The sequence below is a fragment of the Girardinichthys multiradiatus genome, chromosome 20 (assembly GCF_021462225.1).
Source record: "Girardinichthys multiradiatus isolate DD_20200921_A chromosome 20, DD_fGirMul_XY1, whole genome shotgun sequence".
NCBI lineage: Eukaryota > Metazoa > Chordata > Actinopteri > Cyprinodontiformes > Goodeidae > Girardinichthys > Girardinichthys multiradiatus.
Window position 1 is genome coordinate 49538797 of NC_061812.1, and position 24755 is coordinate 49563551.

Here is a 24755-nt window from a genome sequence, read left to right on the forward strand (position 1 = left end):
TTTTTGTTCTCACAGGTGAGTTTTGGAATCTCTTTGTGTTTATTGTTTTAGAGGTGGTGCTGTAGCTGTTTAGGTTTGTTTTCTTGTGGGTATTTTCAGTTCATAGTGCTTTCAGGTTTATGTTCTGTTACAGTTATGTTTCATAGGTTTGATCATGTTCTTCAATTTCTGTTTTGTTCCAGTCATGTTTGTTTCCACTCCATGCCCCTCTCAGCCAGTAATTAGCTTAATTCGGTCCACCTGCACCACGTAATCAACCTCCTTGTTTCACCTGCACCATGCTCCATATATACACTGCTTTTCTGTTCATTCCTCGTGGAAACAGTAGTTTGATGGTTCACTCTATTTTCGTTCTGTTCATGTCAAGGCTGTCTTACCTGCCTGTCCATGCCTGTTTCTGCCACCACACTGCTGAAATGAGTTTCATTTATTAAATCTTTTTTTTTTACCACGCTATGCTGCTTCCTGCACGTCTGCATTCCGGGGTCCTCCGCCACACCAGACCTGACAGTTCTCCATATGTGTGAGAAACCCAGGGCTGGGAACCAACCTCGGCCCTTCGTTGTGGGGTTGCAATTATTTAATGTCCGTAGCACGATTGAAGGAGGCCAGTCTTCTTCACTCCTGTATAAGTACAAAAGAGTCTCTGTGTTCCAAGACTTTACATCATCTGTTCCCAAGAAACATGGTGCTTTTGCTGCAGTAAAGCGCACATTGCGTTTTTTTCCCCGAGATAAAATCTGTACTACTACTCTCAGGATAACGATGCCCTAATTTCAGATTGCTTTGAGGGCCCTACTAAGTTAGTTAACAAGAACTGTAGAGCGGACATTCTATGTGCCAGGTTCGGTTTTATGTTCAACTGTATAGACACGATACTCTGCAAGTAACCTTGCAGATTAAAGGGGCCCGTCCCTTCTTTATCAAGATGTCATTATAATATATAATTCTGATGTGATATATTCATACTTAAATAAATCCTATTTGTTTTGTCCATTATGTAAATATCTGGCAGTGAAAGTATCTCTCTGTTTTGTAAAGGGTCAGTAAATTGCCACCTACACTAAACCAGGCATCAATTTCACTGCATTTTAAAAAAGAACAAGGACCCTCTTAGCTGCTCCTCTTACATACCAATTAGCATATTAAATGTGGACTTCAAATTTTTGTATAAGATGCTTTCCCTTCAAGCCCTTCATTTCTTCTTATCAAACAGAGATAATTAAAAATATGCCATCATTTTGAAATTTAATTCTTCAACACTGGTGATAATCTCCCATCAACAGCTTTACCTCAGGCAATTACAATGTTGAGTGGCCATACTTATTTTATACCTTGGATAAATCTGGTTTCAGAGATAACTTCATGTTTTGAGTAGAACTTTCCCTTTGGCTTCAGTAAGAAAAAATAATATTTTAGTTTCCTCTTCATTGCTCTATACACCAAGGCTATCCTGAGTCTCTCTCAATTGAACTTCACAGTGAATCTAGCATTAGGGCTCTATGGGCAAGAACAGAAATTGTCTTTATATGCAGATAATCTTCTTTAATTTATGACAGATTTTTCAGGATCAGTTCCAGCCGCACTTTTTGTTCCTCGTTCATTTGGATCTATATCTGATTATAAGTTAAATTTAAGTGAGAGTGAGTTTCTCCTGGCGAATAAGGCAGCACAAAAATTACCACCTCACACGATCACTTAAGGTCACTCAACATGAGCTAATATATCTCAGGGTTCAGGTCAGTGCTAAATTGATGGATCTTTATCATGCTAATTTTATTTCTCCTGGCTCAGGTACAAAAGGATTTCGATTGTTGGTCGGTGGTGAACTTGATCAACAGCATCAAGGTGAATGTCCTCCGCAGGTTCCTTTATTTGTTTTAGTGTGTATCAATTTTCCTTGCACAACTCTTATTTCATAAATAGGTGTATAATATGACAGATTTAGTCATGAGTACATCAATGTGAGGGGCGCAAGCTTGTTTCAGGGAAAATATTCCTGAGGCTATCCATGTGCCTTGCTATACACATGACCTTAACCTTGTCCTTTGACACACTTCTTTGGGGCCGACAACATGTTGACTGGACAGGAAAGATGTGTCCTGATTACCCTCTCCATCCAGGATGCCCTGACACCGATTGGCCCACTTCGTCTGAGAATTTAGTTTTTGTATTTGATGTGTCTTCTAAAATTGATACTGCTTCCGACATGCCGTTAGTTTAGACTTATAAAGCTGCCGGACGGTGACGGTTGCAGGCAGTCACATATAGCCTTTTACCTTACACTGACAGTGCTTCACTGAGATCCACACTCCCAGATCAAAAAAACGGAGCACACATTTAGATCAAAGAATTTCTGACGGCGTTTAGTGGACAACAATTGATGATTGGTGATGTGAGAACTTGCTTAGCAGCTCACCTGGAACCGCATGAGTTACATAACATAGAGGTGACTGCGGGGATTAATGACCTGGTATCGTCTACCCCTTTGGCTCCAGTGTCAAAGCAGTTTTGGGAGACCCCTTAGGACAGCTTTTCCAGTTAAAACTCAGAACTCTGACAAAAATCAGTTGAACCAAACCCCAGTATATGATAAATGGACTGAACTTATATAGCGCTTTTGCAGTCACACAGACCGCTCAAAGCACTTTACACTAGAGCCACATTCACCCAATCGCACTCACTAATGCTCACACATTCACTGATACGCAGATCGGTAGGCAACTTGAGGTTAAGTGCCTTGGCCAGGAGCACATCGACATATGGGAGGAGGAAGCTGGAACCAAACCCACAACCTTCTGATTGCAAGACAACTACTCTTCCTACTGAGCCACAGACACCTCTTGATGATGAAAACAATGCATGTGTTTGGAGGGGAAATGCTGGGCAAGGACAACTCTCAGCCACCTTCTTAGTTTCTTGTCAAAACAGAATAACTCTGAATATGATCCTACCAAAAAGATAGAGGGGTGTGAAGTATTATTGGAGTGGCTTGTTCTTTCATTCCAACAATGTAGCACCTGATGGATCCCTCAGAAGGCCCTAAGGGGATTGAAATCACTGTCCATTGAATTAAAATTGCATTCAGGAATTGATGAACCATTTACAAATATGTTTGAGACGAAGTTTGGAAAATGGGGAAACCCATTTGTGAGTACATTCAATTCATCATTTGTTGTGACTGTAGTGATTGCAGTCTTTGCATGCTGTTGTGCACCATGTATTCGAGCTCTCATCCTTAGGTGCATAGATACGACCTTCGGCTCCCTGGATGCAAGAAGATTGGGAGTTCCAACTGCCTATCTGATGTCAATGTCTCAAGTATCAACTCCTTTATTGCATGGGTATGCAGAGGAGGTAGCCATCATCAGGCTAACAGGAGTAACAGGTGTTACCGAGAATGACCCATGATCGAAGATGAGGACTGCTTTCTGGGCTGATATCCTTTACAAAGATTTCTGTGCCTTAATGAGAAAATGAAGAAAGAGACCAAAGACTTGATTGAATGTATAAATACTTTATTAAATAACTTGATTACTCATTAATGATTTAAAATGGGTAAATTGAGTAAATACCATCAATGACAGAATGAATTAAAGTTCGCAGTATAAATTAACCGATCAGATTGCAACAGGAATTTGAACATAATTTTGATCAGAATCGTTTAAATTGGATTACGAAATTTGCATTAATGGAGAATACTAAAATAATATACTGATTAAATAAATTGAAATAAATAATGGAGGATATATGATTAAACTAATGGGCTTATTGACTATTACCAGTTAACATTAAACTAGATTGGTTTCTGATTGAAACAAAATGACTCCTTTCTGGGCATAGGAAGGTTTTTACGGGACATTTGGGTTGACGAAATTGGCTGCTTTGATTAAATAACGGGAGACGAAGTGAACTAATGGAGTCAGTGACATGAATAATAAATCCAGAAATTGGGGTGACTCAGTATTAAGGCCAAAATTTTAAATTTGGAGCCAAAACGAATTGAATGTGTATTGTCACCTGAAATATGTTGTACATTAGTTGGTGTGTCAGTTTATGGGATGGGAAAGGATTAACTAGGAATAATTAAGATTTTGGTTCATGAAGCTAGATTATATATGATATCGGGGTGGATTTATGAATGGAACCTTTACTTAGGAACCCTCAGAGCTGGGAGTGTTTAGATAGGCCAAATATGAGGAAATTGTTTTTCATTGTTTATGTCTTAACCTCCTTCCACAGGAAACAATGTGATAGAGGGTATTTTTCAATATGGTCAAAGGTAAATGAATGCTGCTTTAAAGAAGTCCATGGATTTCTTTTTGCTAAATGGGGTTAATGTTTTTTTAAATAATAATTTCCAGGTATGCAGTTGTTACAAGCCCAAAATGCAGCTTAATAAGCTCAGTAGAGCTGGTGGGAATTTGTTTGCTTTCTAACTTTGTTTGCTTTGATTATGCCACTATGTGGACTATTTTGCTTATAATAGTAGTTGTTAATTAATTACAACTGGACTTAATCTATCCAGTAGCTGCATATAATTCTGTTTATTATAGGACTAACCCTTTCAGGTAGATAACCATGCCAAAGGATGTGTGGGGATGGATGTCGTTCTGAGGGGAGTGGAGATGGATGAAGACAATCGACGTTTAGGGTCTACATTAACTGATTCATATGATGTTAGACAGAATTTTCAGCTGTGATTCAAGGCTGTTGTCCTTTCTTTTCTTGCTCCAATCATGCACAGCTTTGATGGGTTTAGATTTATCTCCACTACGTGCATCACCTGTTGCTTAAACACCACCAGTAGTCTACTGGAGAGATGGCATTCCGCCATGGTAGGGAGGGGAAACCACGTGACAGCTGGAAGGAGATTTCCTGGTCATATATAGGTTTAGCATAGACTCGCAGGGTTGGGTTACTCACTTGTGGGCGCTCCACAGTCTACCTACTGCCTGGGGGCCTAACTGGTCTAAAGGGGATTGTTAGGAATAACCCTTCTTATTATTACTTCTAGAAGAGTTTTCCCACTCACACCATAATGATACAGTATAAATTCTAATGTTTTCACTTTTGTCAAGATACTCATTGACGTACATTACAATGGACAAATGACCTATGGTTTGACACAAGGTTCAGTATGTTGGGTTCGATGGTGGAACAGTCTTTAACCGGGTTGATAAGAATACTGCAGCAACACTTAGATTAAGGATTTGACACCTGCTACTACACACTCTATCAGATAGACACCACAATGGTGAGATATAGTCTACTAATAAACACTGAGGGAGTGTATGTCCCTTGCATGGGAATACCAGATCTACAACTATATCTGACCGTTCGAGGCTGCTTCGTTACTTTGATCTCCGAGACTATCCAGGACGGGGGCCTCAAACTGCTTTGGGTCCAACAATGTGCTGTTTAGTGAACAAACTTGTTAAAGCTCATATACTTTGTTTTGGTGGACTTAATAAAAATTGGAGACTAATCCCTTAAATGTTTTGACAGTATTCAAGCAATCCTAAAGCTTGTAGTTTAACTGGTAGTGTCCAGAAGCATGGTATCATAATGATGATATTAAAAGGTGGATTAATTCGGGTGGGACTGTGTAGGACCTCACTGAAGGCCCAGGAGCGAAATGCATGGCCCACCACTGATTTATTGTAAATGCACTAAAATTACCCAGTCATTTTAAATTTAGTGTTTTCATTTTTTGCTCCTTGTATAGTGACATAGAATGCGTTTGGGTTTAGTGTGTATTTAATTTTAACAGGGAATTTGTGATGAATTACCGCCATTTTGTGACATCCCAACTGGTGTTGTTAGGTTACTAGGGAGAGGTTGGCAATAATTTAGTTGTTGTTATTGTCAACATTATTATTAGTAGTGGTAATACCAATTGTTATTACTACAAATCATTTCTATAAAACAAAAAGTTTTTCTATTTTGTCACGAAGAACAATCTGATATTTTAGTTGAGTTTCTGTTTTTACCACAAAAGTTTTACTATTACTGAGAGGGCAGCTAATTCTGGCAATAATCAAGCTCAAATGGTGATCTGGCTCCTATCTGGTGTCTTTACGTCCCTCTGTGGGACTAATGTCTGTATATACCAGAACACGACAGTTCCATCACTGCAGTTCACAGAGTTGTCCATTGGTAGCAAAGAACGGAGGAGCCTGGGTTAAAATTTTAAATCATCTCTTGTTACATAAAAGAAGCACATACTTAGAGTGTGCTTAGTTGACTTTTAAAAGTAAATATAATAACAACAGTATAGGATTTTTATAAATGTTCTTTTCCACCTCTGACAGAAATTTGTTGTGTATTAGCACAATGTTATATTTTGCATATTTCATATGCAATTCAATTCTAACCAGTATAACTAATATAATCCAGCAAACAAAATATAACAATAATACTTTGAAAAATATATGAATACAGTCTTGAAAGGGCAATGTTTAAAAAGGGAAGAGGAGGAAGAAGATGTCTGGGCTCAAGCCCCTAATGTTTCAACGCCCAAAAACCGCCCCTGCTGGGAGCTACCCGTAAAATAATTCCATTTTGCCTACATTATGGCTCTCCATTATCACCACTGGTCTGGTTAAGAATGGAGCAGGTTTCCTGTAAGCCAATGTATCTTTCAGCTTTAGCCCACTCACCTGTTAAACCCCCTTTCACAGATTGCACAAAACATGTAGTTTAGATGTTTCTTTGGTTTTCAAACATTTTCTATTCTGGCACCATTAGAGAGAGAGAAAACAACAGGGACAAACAACAAATGCATATATAACAACAACATTACTGCAAAGTACACGGTACTAATCAATACAGGATATATTTAGTGGCAACTGCAGCTCAATAAAATCTATACCTGTATATCTGTTAACACCTGAATTCAAACACCTGTGGGCGTATGAGTGAGCGCCCTTGTGTAAATAAGATTTCTCCAAAAGAATATTCAATAGCGGGCATAAGTAGCCACAGACTGTGTGTGTCCAAGGCAGACACGGGGAGATTGGTGCCAGGTCCCCTGGAGGACCTCTGGCGGGATCACCATGTGTGTGTGTGTGTGTGTGTGTGTGTGTGTGTGTTTATACACACAATATTGCCAAATGTATTGGATCACAGCACCAAATCAATGAGTCCCGGTGTTCCAATCACTTGCATGGCTGCAGGTGTATGAAGTTTGGTGTGGAGAAACTTGAGTCCTGACCTCAACCTTCTTGAACACCTTTGGTATGAATTAGAGCGGAGGCTATAAGAACACCTAAACCTTGAGGATGATGTTTACAGAATAGTTAAAGTTGCTATTGTTGACCTTATAGATCAAGAATAGGATGCCATCAAAGTTCATGTACATGTGAAACCATGCAGACAAATGTTTGGCAATATAGTGTGTATATATGTGTATACACAAGCTGTGCATGCGTTAAATGAGCAAAGATGTGTGTATACACATGAAGTCACTGGGAAGCGCTCAGACAAATAAACCATAAATCATGAAGAGTAGACTGCATAAAGCATGACCAAGATTTCTTTAGAAATATGATGAAATATGTATGTAGTAAGCCTTTAGAAAGTTTTTAAGCACAAGATTCTGGTGCCACACTTAATAATTCAGAAATTTCCTAAAGTCTCAACAGAAAAAAACATTAAGCACCTTATAAGATACATTGTTTTTGTCCTTTTGTGTTTGGCGTTACATCTTGCTGGATGTAATGAAGACATAGATTCTGGACAGGAACGAAGTAAACGTTCCCTGCCTCAACAGCTTCATCTCCACATCTATCAGGAATTCCTTGGGTTCACCAACTTTCCTTTGCAAATAAATAGCACCGGTGAAACTGTTCAGCTTGCGGGTACTGAAGTAGCCTTCTTTGTTGCCTTTGATGATGCTAATGACAATGTTGTCACCTGAGTAGACAGGGGATGGTCCAATACGGAAAATCTGAGCTGGAGTGATGATGTTGGTTTTGAAGTTGAGTTGATGGTAAGTGATCCTTAGAGGAGAGCTCTGACAATCTATGGAGTTGGTGGGACAATTGATCCGCTGGCAGTGTCTGAAAATAATCCAGAAAGAAAAAGGAAAAATAAGTACGAGAAGCTGCTGTAGTGAAACATGAATCCAATCTTATTTAATCATTTAGAATATATGTTCTGATGAGGCTCGTTTGTCAAATTAAAAGTACCTTTTCAAAATGGCAGGTATTAACCACACTTTTCATTAAGCCCACATTTCTGTATTAAAAATTTGTTTTTATTGGTCTGATATAAAATTCTAATCTTAAATGTCGTGTTTCCATTAGCTGGAAGCAGGAAATCATCATAATTAATGGTCTGACCTATTCCTGTTTCTCTTAAAATCTACAATCATCTCTTTGTTTTATTCATGTTCAAGATGAGATGATTGTATCCACACCATGCCACAAAGCGGTCCACCAGCTTCCTGTACTCAGCTTTTCTGATCTACCCCATGACTGCAAAATCATCTGATTATTTCTACAAGTGACAGGAGTCTTGCCCTGGAAGTCTGAGGTGTACAGAGTAAAAAGGAATGGTGAGAGTACAGTCCCCTGTGGTGCTCCTGTGCTGCTGACTACCTGGTTAGACTCACAACCCTTCAGTCTCACAAACTGTGGTCTGTTTGTCAGATAGTCTTTGATCCAGGAGATTGTTGAGGCCCCCACCTGAGTCTTCTGGAGTTTCTGACAAAGAAAATCAGGTTGAATTGTGTTAAATGCACTATAGAAATCAGAGAACATGATCCTCACAGTGCTGTTGGTTTTGTTCAGATGACAGTGGGTTTGTTGAAGCAGGTGAATTATGGCATCTTCCAACTCCAACTCCACAGTGATAAGCAAACTGAAGGGGGTCCTGATAGTTTATTGTTTGCCTATTCAGGTGGGCCAACAGGAGTCTCTCTAGGACCTGTCAGGAAAACAGGTCTTTAGTCATTAAAGACTAATGGGTGAGTTTTCTTTGGTACCGGAAAAAGACAGGAGGTCTTCCACAACACTGGAACCTTTTTCTGGGCCAGGATAAGGTTGAAGAGGTGCTGCAGAATCCCACAAAGCTGCTCTGCACAGACTTTTTGCCAGAGTCTGGGAGTTTTCGTGTATTGTTTTTTGCCTGCTGCTAACATTTACTCACCACTAGATGCCGCCAAGATCCTCCGGTATGGAGGTTAGCAGGTGTTCCTCTTTTCCATCAACCTGAAGGAGTATAAGAAGGTTGAGCTGTCAGCACTCCAGTGCCTGAGTGTTAACCTCTGTGGTAACTCCAAATGGCCAAGCTATGAGATCTCAGTTTAAAGTTAAAGTTCATAGTCTCTTACCTTTCATGTGCTCCTTCCTAGGAAAGCTCAAGTCCTGGTCTCAAGTCCCTGCGACCAGGACTTCAACACGCCCTCTGGCTCTAAGTCCTCAGTTTGGATCCTGCCTCAGCCTAAGAACTCAAGCCTCAGAAGAAACCCTGTTTGGATCTAGCTCCGGGTGACAGCTCAAAACTTACATTTTCAGGCAAGCAAACCCTGCTCACCCTCCACCAATTACCTCACCAGGTAACTTTAAATCAGTAAAGTTGATCTGGATAATTCAACTGCCAAATACTCACCCAAAGCCTCATCAGAATACTCACCATCTTTCTGGATAACCGTTTCTGCAGCAGCGTCTATTCAGTCCTCCCAGGCTCCGCATCATTCTTCCACTCCAACCACCTTTCATTAAACAGTAAGCAAAGATCTTGATCCAGTTCCCAGTAATCCCCATTTGTCTTCAGAGTACTTACCTGACCTCCTTTCCCGTACTGTGTTGTGCCTCCAGCCCCGGTTCCAGTTCAATATCCACCACCTGCCAAAATAAACTTGTTAAACTTTTCTCCTGCCTCCTGAGTGTCATTCTGCATGTGGGTCAAATCAGTTAAGAAAACTATCACAGAACACTCAGGCCAATCTGACCCAGCAGAGACACTTAGGAGGACTTTAGCCGAACACAGCCTCCAGATCCAATCACACTGATCCACACTTCATACCCTACAACAACGACAAGTCAACAGCTAGATCAGATGGCTTCGCTCCTTCAACACGCCCTAAACATCCAGACATCCCAGACACCAGAGGGAGCCGTCGAGTCACCACTTTCTCCTCCAGTCTCACAACAACTTCCATACTCCCGTGATGTCGCCTCCACAAACCCGGAAAAATTCTCCGGTGAGATTAGTAGTTGTGGAGGATTTTTGTTACAGTGTTCATTGGTGTTTAATCGTTCCCCACAGTCTTTCCCCCATGATGGCGCTGAAATAGCATTCATTTTAGGTTTAATAACTGGTAAAGCCCTTCGCTGGGCAGAAGCAAGATTTCCAGACTGTAATCAATTTAATTATTTTGATGAATTCATCCAAGAGTTTAAACAATCCCCATTTGTCTTCAGAGTACTTAACTGACCTCCTTTCCCATACAGTGCTGTGCCAGATGCTGCAAAGCAGCCCCAGAACATAACAGAGCCTCCTCCATGTTTCACAGTAGGGACAGTGTTCTTTTCTTCATATGCTTCATTTTTCCATCTGTGAACATAGAGCTGATGCGCCTTGCCAAAAAGTTAAATTTTTGTCTCATCTGTCCATAGGATATTCTCCCAGAAACTTTGTGGCTTGTCAACATGTAGTTTGGCAAATTCCAGTGTGGCCTTTTTATGATTTGTTTTCAACAGTGGTGTTCTCCTTGGTCGTCTCCTATTAAGTCCACTTTGCCTCAAACGTCAGATGGTGCAATCTGACACTGATGTTCCTTGAGCTTGAAGTTAATTTCTTTAGAAGTTTTTCTGGGCTCTTTTGTTACTGTTCGTATTATCCGTCTCTTTGTTTTGTCATCATTTTTCCTCCTGTGGCCACGTCCAGGGAGGTTGGCTACAGTCCCATGGATCTTAAATTTCTGAATATTAAGTGCAACTGTAGTCACAGGAACATGAAGCTGTTTGGAGATGGTCTTATAACCTTTACCTTTAACATGTGTGTCTATAATTTTCTTTCTAATCTCCTGAGACAACTCTTTCCTTCGCTTCCTCTGGTCCATGTTGAGTGTGGTACACACCATGTCACCAAACAGCACAGTGACTACCTGTAGCCCTATATATAGGCCCACTGACTGATTACAAGAATGTAGACACCTGTGATGCTGATTAATGGACACGCCTTGATTTAATATGTACCTTTGGTCACATTATTTTCAGGGGTACCATCATTTTTGTCCAGGCCTGTTTCATAAGTTTATTTTTTAAGTCAAGTCAAGTTTATTTATATAGCGCTTTTCAGCAACAAGGCACTCAAAGCGCTGTACATGAGGAAAAACATTATAATGATACAGAAAATCAAACAGAGAAAAACAAATCAAATGACATTAATAATCCTTGGAAGTTAACTGGTGAGAGCTGGTTCTAATCCAGTCTTTCTAATAAAGGTAATTAGCTCATTAAGTCCTGTGTGGTAAGGAATTCATCCTGTGCTAGAAGAAAAATGTTTGGCTTTCACTGGTATGATATATAGTTGTAATACAATCCTTCTAAGAAATCTAAAAATCTCTGGTCATTGGTGTAAAAAACAGCTTTGGTCAAATTTTTATATCGTTCGTTCGTCGTCTTCCGCTTATCTCGGACCGGGTCGCGGGGGCAGCAGACTCAGCAGAGACGCCCAGACGTCCCTCTCTCCAGACACCTCCTCCAGTTCCTCCAGGGGGAGCCCAAGGCGTTCCCAGGCCAGCCGAGAGACATAGTCCCTCCAGCGTGTCCTGGGCCGTCCCCTGGGCCTCCTCCCGGTGGGACGTGCCTGGAACACCTCCCGAGGAAGGCGTCCAGGAGGCATCCGGTATAGATGCCCGAGCCACCTCAACTGGCTCCTCTCGATGTGGAGAAGCAGCGGCTCTACTCCGAGCCCTTCCCGGATGGCCGAGCTCCTCACCCTATCTCTAAGGGAGTGCCCGGCCACCCTACGGAGGAAGCTCATTTCAGCCGCTTGTATCCGTGATCTCGTTCTTTCGGTCATGACCCAAAGTTCAGGGCCATAGGTGAGGGTAGGAACGTAGACCGACCAGTAAATTGAGAGCTTTGCTTTTCGGCTCAGCTCTCTCTTCACCACAATGGACCAGCACAGCGCCCCCATTACTGTGGCAGCCGCACCGATCCGTCTGTCGATCTCCCGCTCCATTCTTCCCTCACTCGTGAACAAGACCCCGAGATACTTAAACTCCTCCACTTGAGGCAGGAACTCCCCTCCAACCTGAAGAGGACAAGCCACCCTTTTCCGGTCGAGTACCATGGCCTCGGACTTGGAGGAGCTGATCCTCATCCCAGCCGCTTCACACTCGGCTGCGAACCGCCACAGCGCATGCTGTAGGTCTTGGCTAGAGGGGGCCAGCAGGACCACGTCATCTGCAAAAAGAAGAGACGAAATCCACTGGTCCCCAAACCAGACCCCCTCCGGCCCTTGGCTGCGTCTAGAAATCCTGTCCATAAAAGTTATGAACAGGACCGGTGACAAAGGGCAGCCCTGCCGGAGTCCAACATGCACTGGGAACAGGTCCGACTTAGTGCCGGCAATGCGGACCAAACTCCTGCTCCGCTTGTACAGGGACCGGATGGCCCCTAATAAAGGGCCCCCGATTCCATACTCCTGGAGCACCCCCACAGGGCATCACGAGGGACACAGTCGAATGCCTTCTCCAGGTCCACAAAACACATGTGAACCGGTTGGGCAAAGTCCCACGAACCCTCGAGCACCCTGTAGAGGGTATAGAGCTGGTCCAGTGTTCCACGGCTGGGACGAAAACCACACTGCTCCTCCTGAAGCCGAGGTTCGACTATCGGTCGGACTCTCCTCTCCAATACCCTGGCGTAGGCCTTACCAGGGAGGCTGAGGAGTGTGATCCCCCTGTAGTTGGAACACACCCTCCGGTCCCCCTTCTTATAAAGGGGGACCACCACCCCAGTCTGCCCGTCCAGAGGCACTGTCCCCGACCGCCACGCAATGTTGAAGAGGCGTGTCAACCATGACAGCCCTACAACATCCAGAGACTTGAGGTACTAAGGGCGGATCTCATCCACCCCCGAAGCCTTGCCACCGCGGAGCTTTTTAACCACCTCGGTGACTTCAGCCTGGGTGATGAAAGAGTCCAACCCCGAGTCCCCAGCCTCTGTTTCCACTACGGAATGCGTGATGGCAGGATTGAGGAGATCCTCGAAGTACTCCTTCCACCGCCCGATAATGTCCTCAGTCGAGGTCAGCAGTCTCCTGCCCCCACTATAAACAGTGTTGGCAAAGCACTGCTTCCCCCTCCTGAGGCGCCGGACGGTTTGCCAGAATCGCTTCGAGGCCAACCGGTAGTCCTTCTCCATGGCCTCACCGAACTCTTCCCAGGCCCAGGTTTTTGCCTCTGCCACAGCCCGGGCCGCAGCACGCTTGGCCTCACGGTACCCGTCAGCTGCCTCAGGAGTCCCACAAGCCAACCACAGCCGATAGGACTCCTTCTTCAGCTTAACAGCATCCCTTACTGCCGGTGTCCACCACCGGGTTCTGGGATTGCCGCCACGACAGGCACCGCAGACCTTACGGCCGCAGCTATGGGCAGCAGCATCGACAATAGATGCGGAGAACATGGTCCACTCGGACTCTATGTCTCAAACATTCCCCGGGATCTGGTCGAAGCTCTCCCGGAGGTGGGAGTTGAATACATCCCTGGCCGAGGGCTCCGCCAGGCATTCCCAGCAGACCCTCACTATGCGCTTGGGCCTGCCAAGTCTGTCTGGCTTTCTCCTCCTCCAGCGGATCCAACTGGTGGAGGAGGAGAATCCTTCTGAGAAATCTGAAAATCTATGAAAAGTGATGAAATCACACTTTTAGGTAAAGCAAGATAGAAAATCTCAGCACATACAAAACAACAACATGCAGATGATCCGGTGAAGGCGGTGTGAGGGGGTGCATATGTATATCTTGAGCATGTGTGTGTGTGCATGTGAGTGTGTGCAAGTAAGTCCATGAAGCACTGTCACAGAGGCCATTGTCCTTGATGGTACATTGGAATGTTCATCAACTGGCCATTTTGAGCAGGTCCACAGATGTCCTCAGGGAAGGGAGGGGGCAGAGGGAGCAGAGCGTCATGTTTGCATAACTTCCAGGAGAAGTTGAAGATAGCCAGCCATCAAGGCCGTGCAGGGAGCCAGATTCAGAAAAACAACAATTATTTGGGTTAGGCTGACTCTTAATTTTTCGTCAGCTGTGAGAGTCTCGCTGGTGCTTCTCAATGGCAAATCCAAACAGCCAAATTCCTGGTCTTTCGCCAGATCCGAGCGAACAACATTCACCAAGATTTATCCCATTTCACCCCTGAGTCCAGGAACCGCAACCTGCCTGCGATTCTGTGTAAGGATCAAATCCAGTCTGCAATTCAGCTCACGTAACATCTCAGTCTGAGTGTTGATTGCTCTGCAGATCCCATCATACATGCCAGGCAGCCTCACAATTACCAGAACAGCTGCCGACGTTTTTCGAATTTTTCGATATGCCAGGTAACCGCCGACTCTAAAAAGCAGAAATCCTGTTATCAAACATCCAATTGTGTACACATCTTTGACATCCTCAACTGACAATATTGACAGACACACAATCCTCCACTTCTGCCAGGAGTCCATTGTGTATCCAGAGAAAAACATCCCGTCTGGACAAGAGGGTTCCTCTTCACCCTGTCCTTTCGTTGAGAAAATTTGATCAATTGCATTGAGAGACCAGCTGACCAAATCCATAACTCAGAATTTGGGAGATATGCAAAAAGAGGCTCCAAAAAAGAAAGACAAGACACAGAGCTGAAGCAGGGCAGATATGGAAGGGTGCGGGAGACAGAGAGACGCATCCTCCTCCACCAAGAGCAGAAAGAAAAGCAGAAAGTAACTCTATTGAAGCATGTTTGAAAAGCAATGTCTGACTTTCAGTTGTTTATTTTCATAGAATTTTTATTCATTATTACCTTTGTCAGATTCAAGTTATTTCTGTGACCATAGAGGGTTTTTCTTTCATTAACCAAGGGATACCAACTATTTTGTCCACGTGTATAACTCCCACTAGGTTTAGGGTATGTGCTCCACAGGGTACCCACTCTGCCAATGAGCTGATCTGCTTGATGAGGATCTGCACGCCTTTGTAGGCTCCTTACATGTTGCTATCATTGTCATAACACTGTCCTCTACAGTTGTCAATGACAATACCCATCTCCTTTAAAACATTCATTACTGAGTTGAACAGTCCTGAATCCAGTTCAATCGGGAGGAATTTTACAAAGCGCTCCTCTATACAGCCTTCTGGTGATGCATATTGTAGGTTTACAGTCAGCTTGTCAATGTGTGTGATATCTGGTGTAAAGTCCACACTGATAGCAAAATATTTTGCCAGTTTCACTCTGCTGATAATTTCATCAAGCACATTCACTCTCATCAGCTGTATGAATTCCTCACACACATTCAGAGAAAGGTAAGGAGTTTTCTGACAATATTTATTTTTCAAAATTAACTTTTAAAAAAGGGTCATACTGACTGATTAGCTCCATGCAGCCCAAATTGTTGCCATTATTGGTGAAACATAAAAAAATAAATTTAGAATAATAAAATAATAATATTCAAGAATCCCTCATGAAGAAAAAAATATCGAGGCACGTGACGTCGCCCGGTACGGCGGAGCCGGGGTCCCACCCTGGAGCCAGGCCTGGGGTCGGGACTCGTCGGAGAGCGCCTGGTGGCCGGGTTGCTCCTCGCGGGACCCGGCTGGGCCAAGCCCGAACGAGAGACGCGAGGCTCTCCCCCAGTGGGCCCACCACCTGCAGGGGGAACCGTGAGGGACCGGTGCAAAGAGGATTGGGTGGCGGACGAAGGTGGAGACCTCAGCGGCCCGATCCCCGGATGCTTAGGCTGGCTCTAGGGACGTGGAATGTCACCTCGCTGGGGGTGAAGGAGCCTGAGCTTGTGCAGGAGGTCGAGAGATATCGACTAGAAATAGTCAGGCTTGCCTCCACGCACAGCGTGGGCTCTGGAACCCATCTCCTTGAGAGGTGTTGGACTCTGTTCTACTCTGGAGTGGCCCACGGGGAGAGGCGGCGGGCTGGTGTGGGTCTGCTTGTTGCCCCCCAGCTCAGCCGTCTCGTGTTGGGGTTTACCCCAGTGGATGAGAGGGTCGTATCCCTGCGCCTTCGGGTTGGGGAGAGGTCTCTGACTATCATTTCAGCCTACGGGCCAAGTGGTAGTGCAAAGTACCCGGCCTTCTTGGCGTCCCTGTCGGGGGTCCTGGATAGTGCCCCTCCCGGGGACTCCATTATTCTGCTGGGGGACTTCAACGACCACGTGGGGAACGACAGTGACACCTGGAGAGGCGTGATCGGGAGGAATGGCCTCCCCGATCTGAATCCGAGTGGTGTTTTGTTATTGGACTTCTGTGCTAGTCACGGATTGTCCATAACGAACACCATGTTCAACCATAAGGGTGTCCATCAGTGGACTTCGGGTCGGGTTTGGGGACCAGTGGATTTCGTCTCTTCTTTTTGCAGATGACGTGGTCCTGCTGGCCCCCTCTAGCCAAGACCTACAGCATGCGCTGTGGCGGTTCGCAGCCGAGTGTGAAGCGGCTGGGATGAGGATCAGCTCCTCCAAGTCCGAGGCCATGGTACTCGACCAGAAAAGGGTGGCTTGTCCTCTTCAGGTTGGAGGGGAGTTCCTGCCTCAAGTGGAGGAGTTTAAGTATCTCGGGGTCTTGTTCATGAGTGAGGGAAGAATGGAGCGGGAGATCGACAGACGGATCGGTGCGGCTGCCACAGTAATGGGGGCGCTGTGCCGGTCCGTTGTGGTGAAGAGAGAGCTGAGCCGAAAAGCAAAGCTCTCAATTTACTGGTCGGTCTACGTTCCTACCCTAACTTATGGCCATGAACTTTGGGTCATGACCGAAAGAACGAGATCACGGATACAAGCGGCTGAAATGAGCTTCCTCCGTAGGGTGGCCGGGCACTCCCTTAGAGATAGGGTGAGGAGCTCGGCCATCCGGGAGGGGCTCGGAGTAGAGCCGCTGCTTCTCTACATCGAGAGGAGCCAGTTGAGGTGGCTCGGGCATCTATACCGGATGCCTCCTGGACGCCTTCCTTGGGAGGTGTTCCAGGCACGTCCCACCGGGAGGAGGCCCAGGGGACGGCCCAGGACACGCTGGAGGGACTATGTCTCTCGGCTGGCCTGGGAACGCCTTGGGCTCCGCCTGGAGGAACTAGAGGAGGTGTCTGGAGAGAGGGACGTCTGGGCGTCTCTGTTGAGTCTGCTGCCCCCGCGATAAAGCGGAAGACGACGAGTACGAGAAAATAATAATATTATTGTTATTATTAATGACCTCCAACTCTCCATCATGTCAAACTAGTGGATGATCCACAGGAAATGTGTTCCTAGTCTTTGTTATTTGTTACCAATACAAAGCTTCTAGTCGTGTTAATATATAGGATCAACAACTCAATAGAAAAAAAATGTAAAAACATTTTACATGCAAAATTTCAAAATTTAAATTGCCTGTTTAAACAAAAGAAGTCATATTTAGAAGATTCTGTGTTTACAAAATAAATCATAATTTCTTGTTTGCTTTATTAATTTCAAGCCAGTTTATATTAACTTCCCATAGGCCCAAGATGTAAACCAACACTCGAACAAGTTGCAGAAGAGAAACAAAGAAAGATTCTGTATCATTTCATTTGCTTGGATAAATCACAAAGTGATCAAAAAGCAATACGTTTCAGCATGTAACACAAATGGGCTGAAAACTACAGATAGAGGCAACATTGTGCTGAATGGCCAAGTCATTTTTTTCACTTGCTAATTCAATCAAGGAGGATGGAAAGTAACTTTGAAGATATGTTCAAATGTCTTAACTCCAGAACTTTACTCGATAAATAAGTGAAGAGACTTGTGACTTAGTTGTGAACAATGACCTGGTCCGGCCTCTGCCATTTTGCACATGTCCACTTTGTCTTTCTGTGCATGGAACCAGAACAACAATGGAGCCGTCTTTATAGTGTTTTCATCTGTCTCACTTCGTCCTGATTCTATTTTCATTAAACATATAGAAATGAATAGTGTTCAACAATCTTTTGCCTCACACTGCACAGCTTGAGCCATGCTTATTTACTTCTTCTTTTGAACTTTAATGTCATTATTTTCTACATTATTGTCTCCTCCTGGCACAATGTATGTTCTACAGAATGTTTTGATGGGGTTCACACAGATCCTGCAGATGAAGTGTAAAACATATCTGACCAAGTCTTTTAGCTGTTGATCTGTGGCAGTTGATCCATCATCCATCAGAATATACAGATTAAAGTAAAATTACTGCGGTGCTGCAAAACATCTGCACAACAGTTTAACAATGTGTTGAAATTTACAAGGAGACATTTTAATTGTACTCCTCTGTCTGAGCATGCCACGTCTACTCTGGATTGAAGATGACCCCTGGGTGAGACAAGTCAGACTGCACTAAGGTTAGCTTCTCCATGTAGTGCTGGTGACATAAATGATAAAAGCTGACTGGAGTGTTTGGAGGCTGTTTTTGTGTCTTGTGAAGCAGGGAGAGCAGACAGGGTTCTGGAAAGAACCAATTGGATTAAATCCATCTGACTGGTACAGCTCAGCGGAAGTCGTGTTCAGTTACTACTTCTCCTCAGATGCAGTCTTGCAGCTAAACAAGGCCATCCTGTGATGGACTTTCCACGACACAGAGGTGTCAAAATGAAAACCTTTGATTTAACATGTATACATGCACTTAATGGTCGTTTCAAGTGCAGTCACCCTCACTACATGCGATTATTGTAAAAAGAGTTCATGTAATAAACAAAACCAAAAATGATCAAATGCAACGCTCTACCAATTCATGGCTCAAAATGTTATGTAGTAAAGTCAAACACAAGAAAAGAAGCAAGGATGGGGCTGAATATTTTCAGAACATTTTGGTTGAGATTGAGTAAATGAGACTCACGTATCTGACACCTTCTTGTAGTTTTGAGGGCAATCAAAGGAGAGACACTTGAAGCTGCCCTGTAGGTTATAGCAGCTCTGTGAGAAGGAACAGTTATGGGTTCCAGTCCTGCACTCATCAATGTCTGGAAAAAGAAACATTGCATATCAGAAAAAAACCCACATAAAACTGATCATTAGAGGTTAATATATAACTCTGTTACTTGGAAGTAGTCAGTTTCACTGGAGGGAAGCACCTGATCTTGGTGCTGCAGTTATAAAGATTTGTAAGGACAAACATTCTTACTTTTTTAGACTCAAATTTCAAAAGCACCTTTTCTTTTATTCCTTTTCATTTTAAGTAAAAAAAAGCACTTCCAGTTTTAAATATGAAACCTACAGATATATCTATAGTATTCCCAGGATAAGAAGTGAACAAGGGAAGGTAAAGTTTCTGTATTGCTCAGCTCTGGAACCAGATTCCTAAAGCTCTGAGATGTGGAGAAAAGACTATAGCAACTAGAAAAAATTGCATTGCAATGCAGTGTGAATGCTGTTTGCTAAATTTTTAACTGAAAGCTGGCAGAAACAAGCTGAAACTGACTGAAGAAAATCTGCTGAAATCTGATAAATTAGTAGAAATAGCAGAAACATTAGCAAAGAATAACTGTTATCTAATCTGTTTAAGCAGGAAGACTATTAGCTATAAAACAGCTTAACAATCTAAAGTTACCTCAAAACTACTTGTTGAAACAGTTGAAAGTTGAAAAACTTTAAAAAAGCTGGAAAGAGCTGCCCATAGATGAGCTGAAAAAGCATAGACTGAAGCAAAAATATAGCCTAAGAAGTTGAAGTCAGTGCTAAAATACATAAAAAATAGATGAAAATTCAGAAAAAGAATGAACTAACAACAAATATGCTGAAGTAAGCTTTATTTTCAAAGGCCAACATGGTCCTGTTTCCAACACTGGGTGTGCATCAACAGTAGTGTGAAAGCAAGTCCTCCAATTTTCTATAGCTTAAAATGTAAAGGCTTTTATTTTGTAGAGCATGTTTTGTCTTATTCTGAAAATCTAGCAGGGTTGTCTTTTCAAGTCTGGGTTATTTCCATTAGTCATATAGAACCTGCTTGCTCATCTGAAATCATTGTTTATGCTATTATCAGCTTTAAAAAAAATCATTTGTAAATATGGAAGGTTGATGTTCAGTGTGAAAAAAAAGGCTTTTTTTTGTAGAGTATGTGTAGGTCTTATTTTGAAAGTCTAGTTTGGTTGTCAGCTTTGACTGACTTATTGTGAACACTCATGGAAACATCCGGCCTGAGCTCAGCCTCAGAGCTACTCTCTGTCAGAGGTTACTTAAGTTCACTGGCAGCTGTGTTCTGTTGCTATGGTAATTAATGAGCACCCAACAGCTGCTGTTTCTCACTCAGGCAGCACCACACTTTGTGTCTCATCATGGCCTGGCTTTATAACATGGTGCCACATGCTCCCGAACTACTGCCCATAACCCGGAAACCGTAGGGGCTATCGACGTAATTCTTGGACCAGTTTTATCAGAACGGACAGGAAAACGATAATATCGATCCTTTTTTGTTGAAAATATAATAATAAAGGCACAACACTAGGTGAAAGAAAGGGAAAAATTGAGAAAAACACAAAAATGCCTGAACATGCTCTTAAACAACATCTAATAACTCAGAAACCATAAGGGCTATCCATTTGATTCATGCAAGGTATGAATCAGCAGGCCTTGCTGAACAACTATGGAGTTTCTCAAATTTCTACTAAAATCTGTCTGGGAGGTGTGACCCTGTGAAAAGTGGATCATTTTGACCATTTTTAACCTGAGTGAAGGTGAATTTTTCACTCTCAAACAAACCTACTTCATGAGAAAACAATAAAAGGTATCCAAAAAAATTTTCATGTGTCTACATAAATCCGTGTAGGAGATGTGACAGTGTAGAAAAGTGGATAATTTTGAAATTTCAAGCGATTTTGGGAAGGACAGATTTGGTACTCCTAAACAAACCTTTTTTATGACAAACCGATAAAAGGTATCAAAAAAATTCCTTCACTGTGAGCGCCAGCAAGGTCTGAAGATTAATTGGTGCAAAGCTTATGTCACTAACTTGAACGGTTTACGAGAGGCAGCGATTAGAATACATGTGAATTTAAGGATTTGTTGCTCCGATTTTTTCTGAAATTCCTATAGGTTTCCCATTCAGGGTGTGTTGACTTTGCGTTGCTTCGGGGCATGTTGCTGGAAATCTGTTTGTCCCACATCAATGAGGGTGACATTTTCTGAATCGTGAAAGAGAATCCTACATTTTGATATATAATTTGTGTCAGTAGAGTGAAAATTAAGCGAGTGAGGAGAGTTTGTTTGTTCTTTCTCAGGTTATTCAAAAACCTAGTGTACACTACCAACTGACAGGATTACATTATAAAATCGAAAACTTCAAAAATTTTGTGTAAAAGTTGAATCGTGATTGTAGAAGAACTGCAACAGATATGAAAAAGCTGAATTATTTGAAGTTAGCTTGATGGCTTGTGAACATTTCAAAAGTTGAATGGGGTTTCTAGCTGAAAGTATGTAGAAGTAGTAAGCTGTGAAAGAGCACAAAGTTTTAGCTGAATTGTGTAGAATTTTTAAGATTTTCCATTCATTTCAATGGGCCAAAAATCAGCACAAAAAGCTGAATATTTTAAAAAGTATAAAATTATTAATACCAAAAGTCATAGCCATAATGTCCTAAATGACTGGAACATTTTTAAAGTTGAATGGCTGAAATAGCACAAAGTATGAAGGAGGAGATAGGTGCCAAAAAAAGATACATATAATAAAGAGAAACAGGATCTCAATACTGTGAATGCCTTCAGCATTCACACAACTATAACATGGGTGAAAACTCTGGGGTCAGTGCTCTTGGTCCTTGCTATGTATGTGCAGGATAAGAAAGCTTAGAGTCAGGGTTATTTGGTTAAACTGCAGGAAATGTATGCATGTTATGTCTTTTACAAAGTAGAGCAGTAAATGTGTTTGCGACAGGCCTGTGGTTTCTGTCGATGGAGGCAGTGCTATTACTGCCTGAGTCCTCCTCTTTCCAAAAACAAAAACACAGATGCGGCAAAGAAATATGAGAGTTTCATGCATCATTAGGCAGGTCTTACAGACGTAAGACTCCAGTGACATCTCACCTCTACAGGTGCGTCCATTGGCTGCTGAAACATACCCATGAGGAGGACAGGCACATCGGTAGCTGCCGACAACATTAATGCACTGGAAGGCACAAAGGTCCCCGATGCTCTGAGAACACTCGTCAATATCTGTGGAAAACACAAGAGTTGGCTTTGTTTCAAATAAATTCAGGCTACATTGAAAGACCAGGGGCCTGATCTTCAAAGATCCCAAATAGAGGGCGCTAAACTGCTTGGACATAAAACAAAATTGCATGTGCAATGAGTGGGAATGTTGTGTGTGATTTTCAAAGATTGTGCGTGAAATAGATAAAAGGTGCAAAAGAGGTGCTGACTGCCCTATTTAAATGAGGAAACTGCGTGTGCGACTGGCTGGCTGCTACCGCACCCAGTGGAACAAGAGGAAAAAGAACAAAAGCTGTGGCCCTTGACACATTCGGGGGTTTGTCTGCCAAATATCCAAGGTAAAACGAATTTTAAATTGCTTTCACTTAAGGAGTAAAAGCGGACATTTGGAGGAAAGGAGAAGGACTATCCAATCAAAATAGATTGAGGGTGGAGTTGGACATCTGACCCCGCCCATTATCCAACCCCTCCCCATCCCTTGAGCTCCAACCGGCCCGTCTCAGCCTAACTACCTCTCTGGACTTAAGGATGCGTCCTCTATGTAGGGCCTCCACAGGTAGAGGGCAGTATTGGCATCGGGTGACGTGGAAGCGGGCTGCGTTGACGGCGAGTGCTGTTGCATGTTGTCATATGGCTTTTAAAACAAAAATTCCCACTGTTGGAATCATTGCTTAGTTTAAACCATGTTTATGTTTGAAGTTCTACTATAATGAAGATGATTCCTGTGATTGGTTTTAGTGTGGAAAAAGGGTTTGTGGAAAGTTAAGAAATGCGGTCTGGAGTGGATCATTCCCTGGACATGACAAGCTTATACCATATATTGGAATGGCCACTCTTCTAAGTTGAAATTTCTGTAAGAATTGGCTGATCCAATTCCTGCTTTTTGCTTGTTGGAATGTGAGTTGTAAATAAAAGGCTGATGCAAGGATTTTCACTTTGTGAGAAGGAAGTCACTGTGCTGCAGAGGACTGTCTCTCCCTGGCAAGTCAAACTTACTTGGTTCACTTATGTCTTATTTTATACTTGTCTGTATTTATTAGCTTTCTAACTCTAACACCCACCTCACTGGCAGGAATGCAGCTGGATCTGGTGTGTGAGGTTGAGCACTTGATATAGTCCTACTTCCACACACACAGCATGGTCTGGAACCCAACCCCTAAGAAGAGCTGGACTTTCTCCTGCCCTGGAGTTGCCCAGGGAGAGACGCCAAGCCGCTGTGGGGATACTCAAAGGTTCCCGGTTGGGCTCCTCGCTGACTGCGTGGGTTGCATCTGTTTAGCTTCAATTTGCAAAAATGAAAGCTCTGTTTTCTCTGCTTATGGACTGAAAATTACCCAAACTTCCTTGAGTCATGGTTTTCTGAAGGAGTGCCATTTGAGGAATCTGTTGTGCCTCTGGGGGACTTTAGTCCCCATTCAGGCAATGATGGCTTTACGTGGAGAATTGTGATTGGGATGAATGGCCTTCCTAATCTGAATCTGAGCAATGTTTTTAACATAAGGTGAGCAGAAAGAAAAATGTAAATACAACTCTAAAGAGAGTGGTATGGCTTAAAGTCTTGGCTAAAAGTCCTGGCTGGAAAAGCTATACTGATATGGTTGTCAAAATTAAAAAGAACTGTCATCCCAAGATTTCTCACAAAAGATTTATTATAGGGAGAAAGAGACTCAAGAAAAGGATATAGGTAATTGTGGGGGACAACTTGACCAAACAAAATTGTCTCAGTTTTGTTCTTATTTGATAAACAAAAAAAAACTTCAATCATGCTTTGATGTCGTCTTAACAGTTCAATAAAGCCTGTTATTATTATTAAGATCCCAGTCAATTAATGGGGTTTGTGGGGTTACATACAGTCAGTCAGTCATTTTCTACCGCTTATTCCATAGTGAGTCGCGGGGGAGCTGGTGCCTATCTCCGGCAGTCTATGGGCGAGAGGCGGGGTACACCCTGGACAGGTCGCCAGTCCATCGCAGGGCAGGGTTACATACATTTTGTCTATTTATTTTCTTCATTTGGTGACATCAGTGTTGATATATTTTATATAGTTTAAGATTTTGAGTCATTTGGTTACATAACTGCAGCTGCAAAATGTTTTGTTCATTTCAAGCAGCGTCTCTATTAGACTCCATGCATCAATGCCTGAGGGAATGTTACCTTCACAGGTGTGTCGGTCCTCTTTCAAGTAATAGCCTTCACGACAGTAGCACTGAAAGGAGCCGTATATGTTGACACACTCCTGGCTGCAGGGATTGTTGTCACACTCATTAACATCTGTGCACACAGGGAAACACAGTTAGGATCTCACTCCCACAAGTAACACAGTTAAGTTTATTTGCATTTCTCTACTTGTCAAGATGACTGATGGACTAGAATCAAAAATACAACAGCGATGCTTTAATGTTCTTCAGTACCGGTTTCCATC

At 43.0% G+C, this 24755-nt stretch overlaps 1 protein-coding gene across 4 annotated transcripts in view; it reads right to left on the reverse strand.

Annotated features, from left to right (window-relative positions):
* Positions 1 to 3501: 3501 nt before the first annotated feature.
* fbln2 (fibulin 2) overlaps positions 3502 to 24755 on the reverse strand; it is a 158722-nt gene continuing 137468 nt past the window's right edge. The window contains exons 12-18 of one of the 4 annotated variants that reach the window (XR_007035447.1): positions 24488 to 24604; positions 22208 to 22336; positions 19030 to 19153; positions 9790 to 9851; positions 9338 to 9718; positions 9154 to 9215; positions 7926 to 8063 (exon numbers count right to left, since the gene is read on the reverse strand). Coding sequence is in view for 1 of the 4 variants with exons in the window: in XM_047347855.1 (XP_047203811.1) it covers positions 7703 to 8063; positions 19030 to 19153; positions 22208 to 22336; positions 24488 to 24604 (731 nt within the window). In the remaining 3 variants the exon portion in view is untranslated. Of the gene's footprint in view, positions 8064 to 8649; positions 8709 to 9153; positions 9216 to 9337; positions 9719 to 9789; positions 9852 to 19029; positions 19154 to 22207; positions 22337 to 24487; positions 24605 to 24755 lie in introns of those variants that run through there. The other 3 variants (XR_007035448.1, XM_047347855.1, XR_007035449.1) reach the window with 3 other exon arrangements.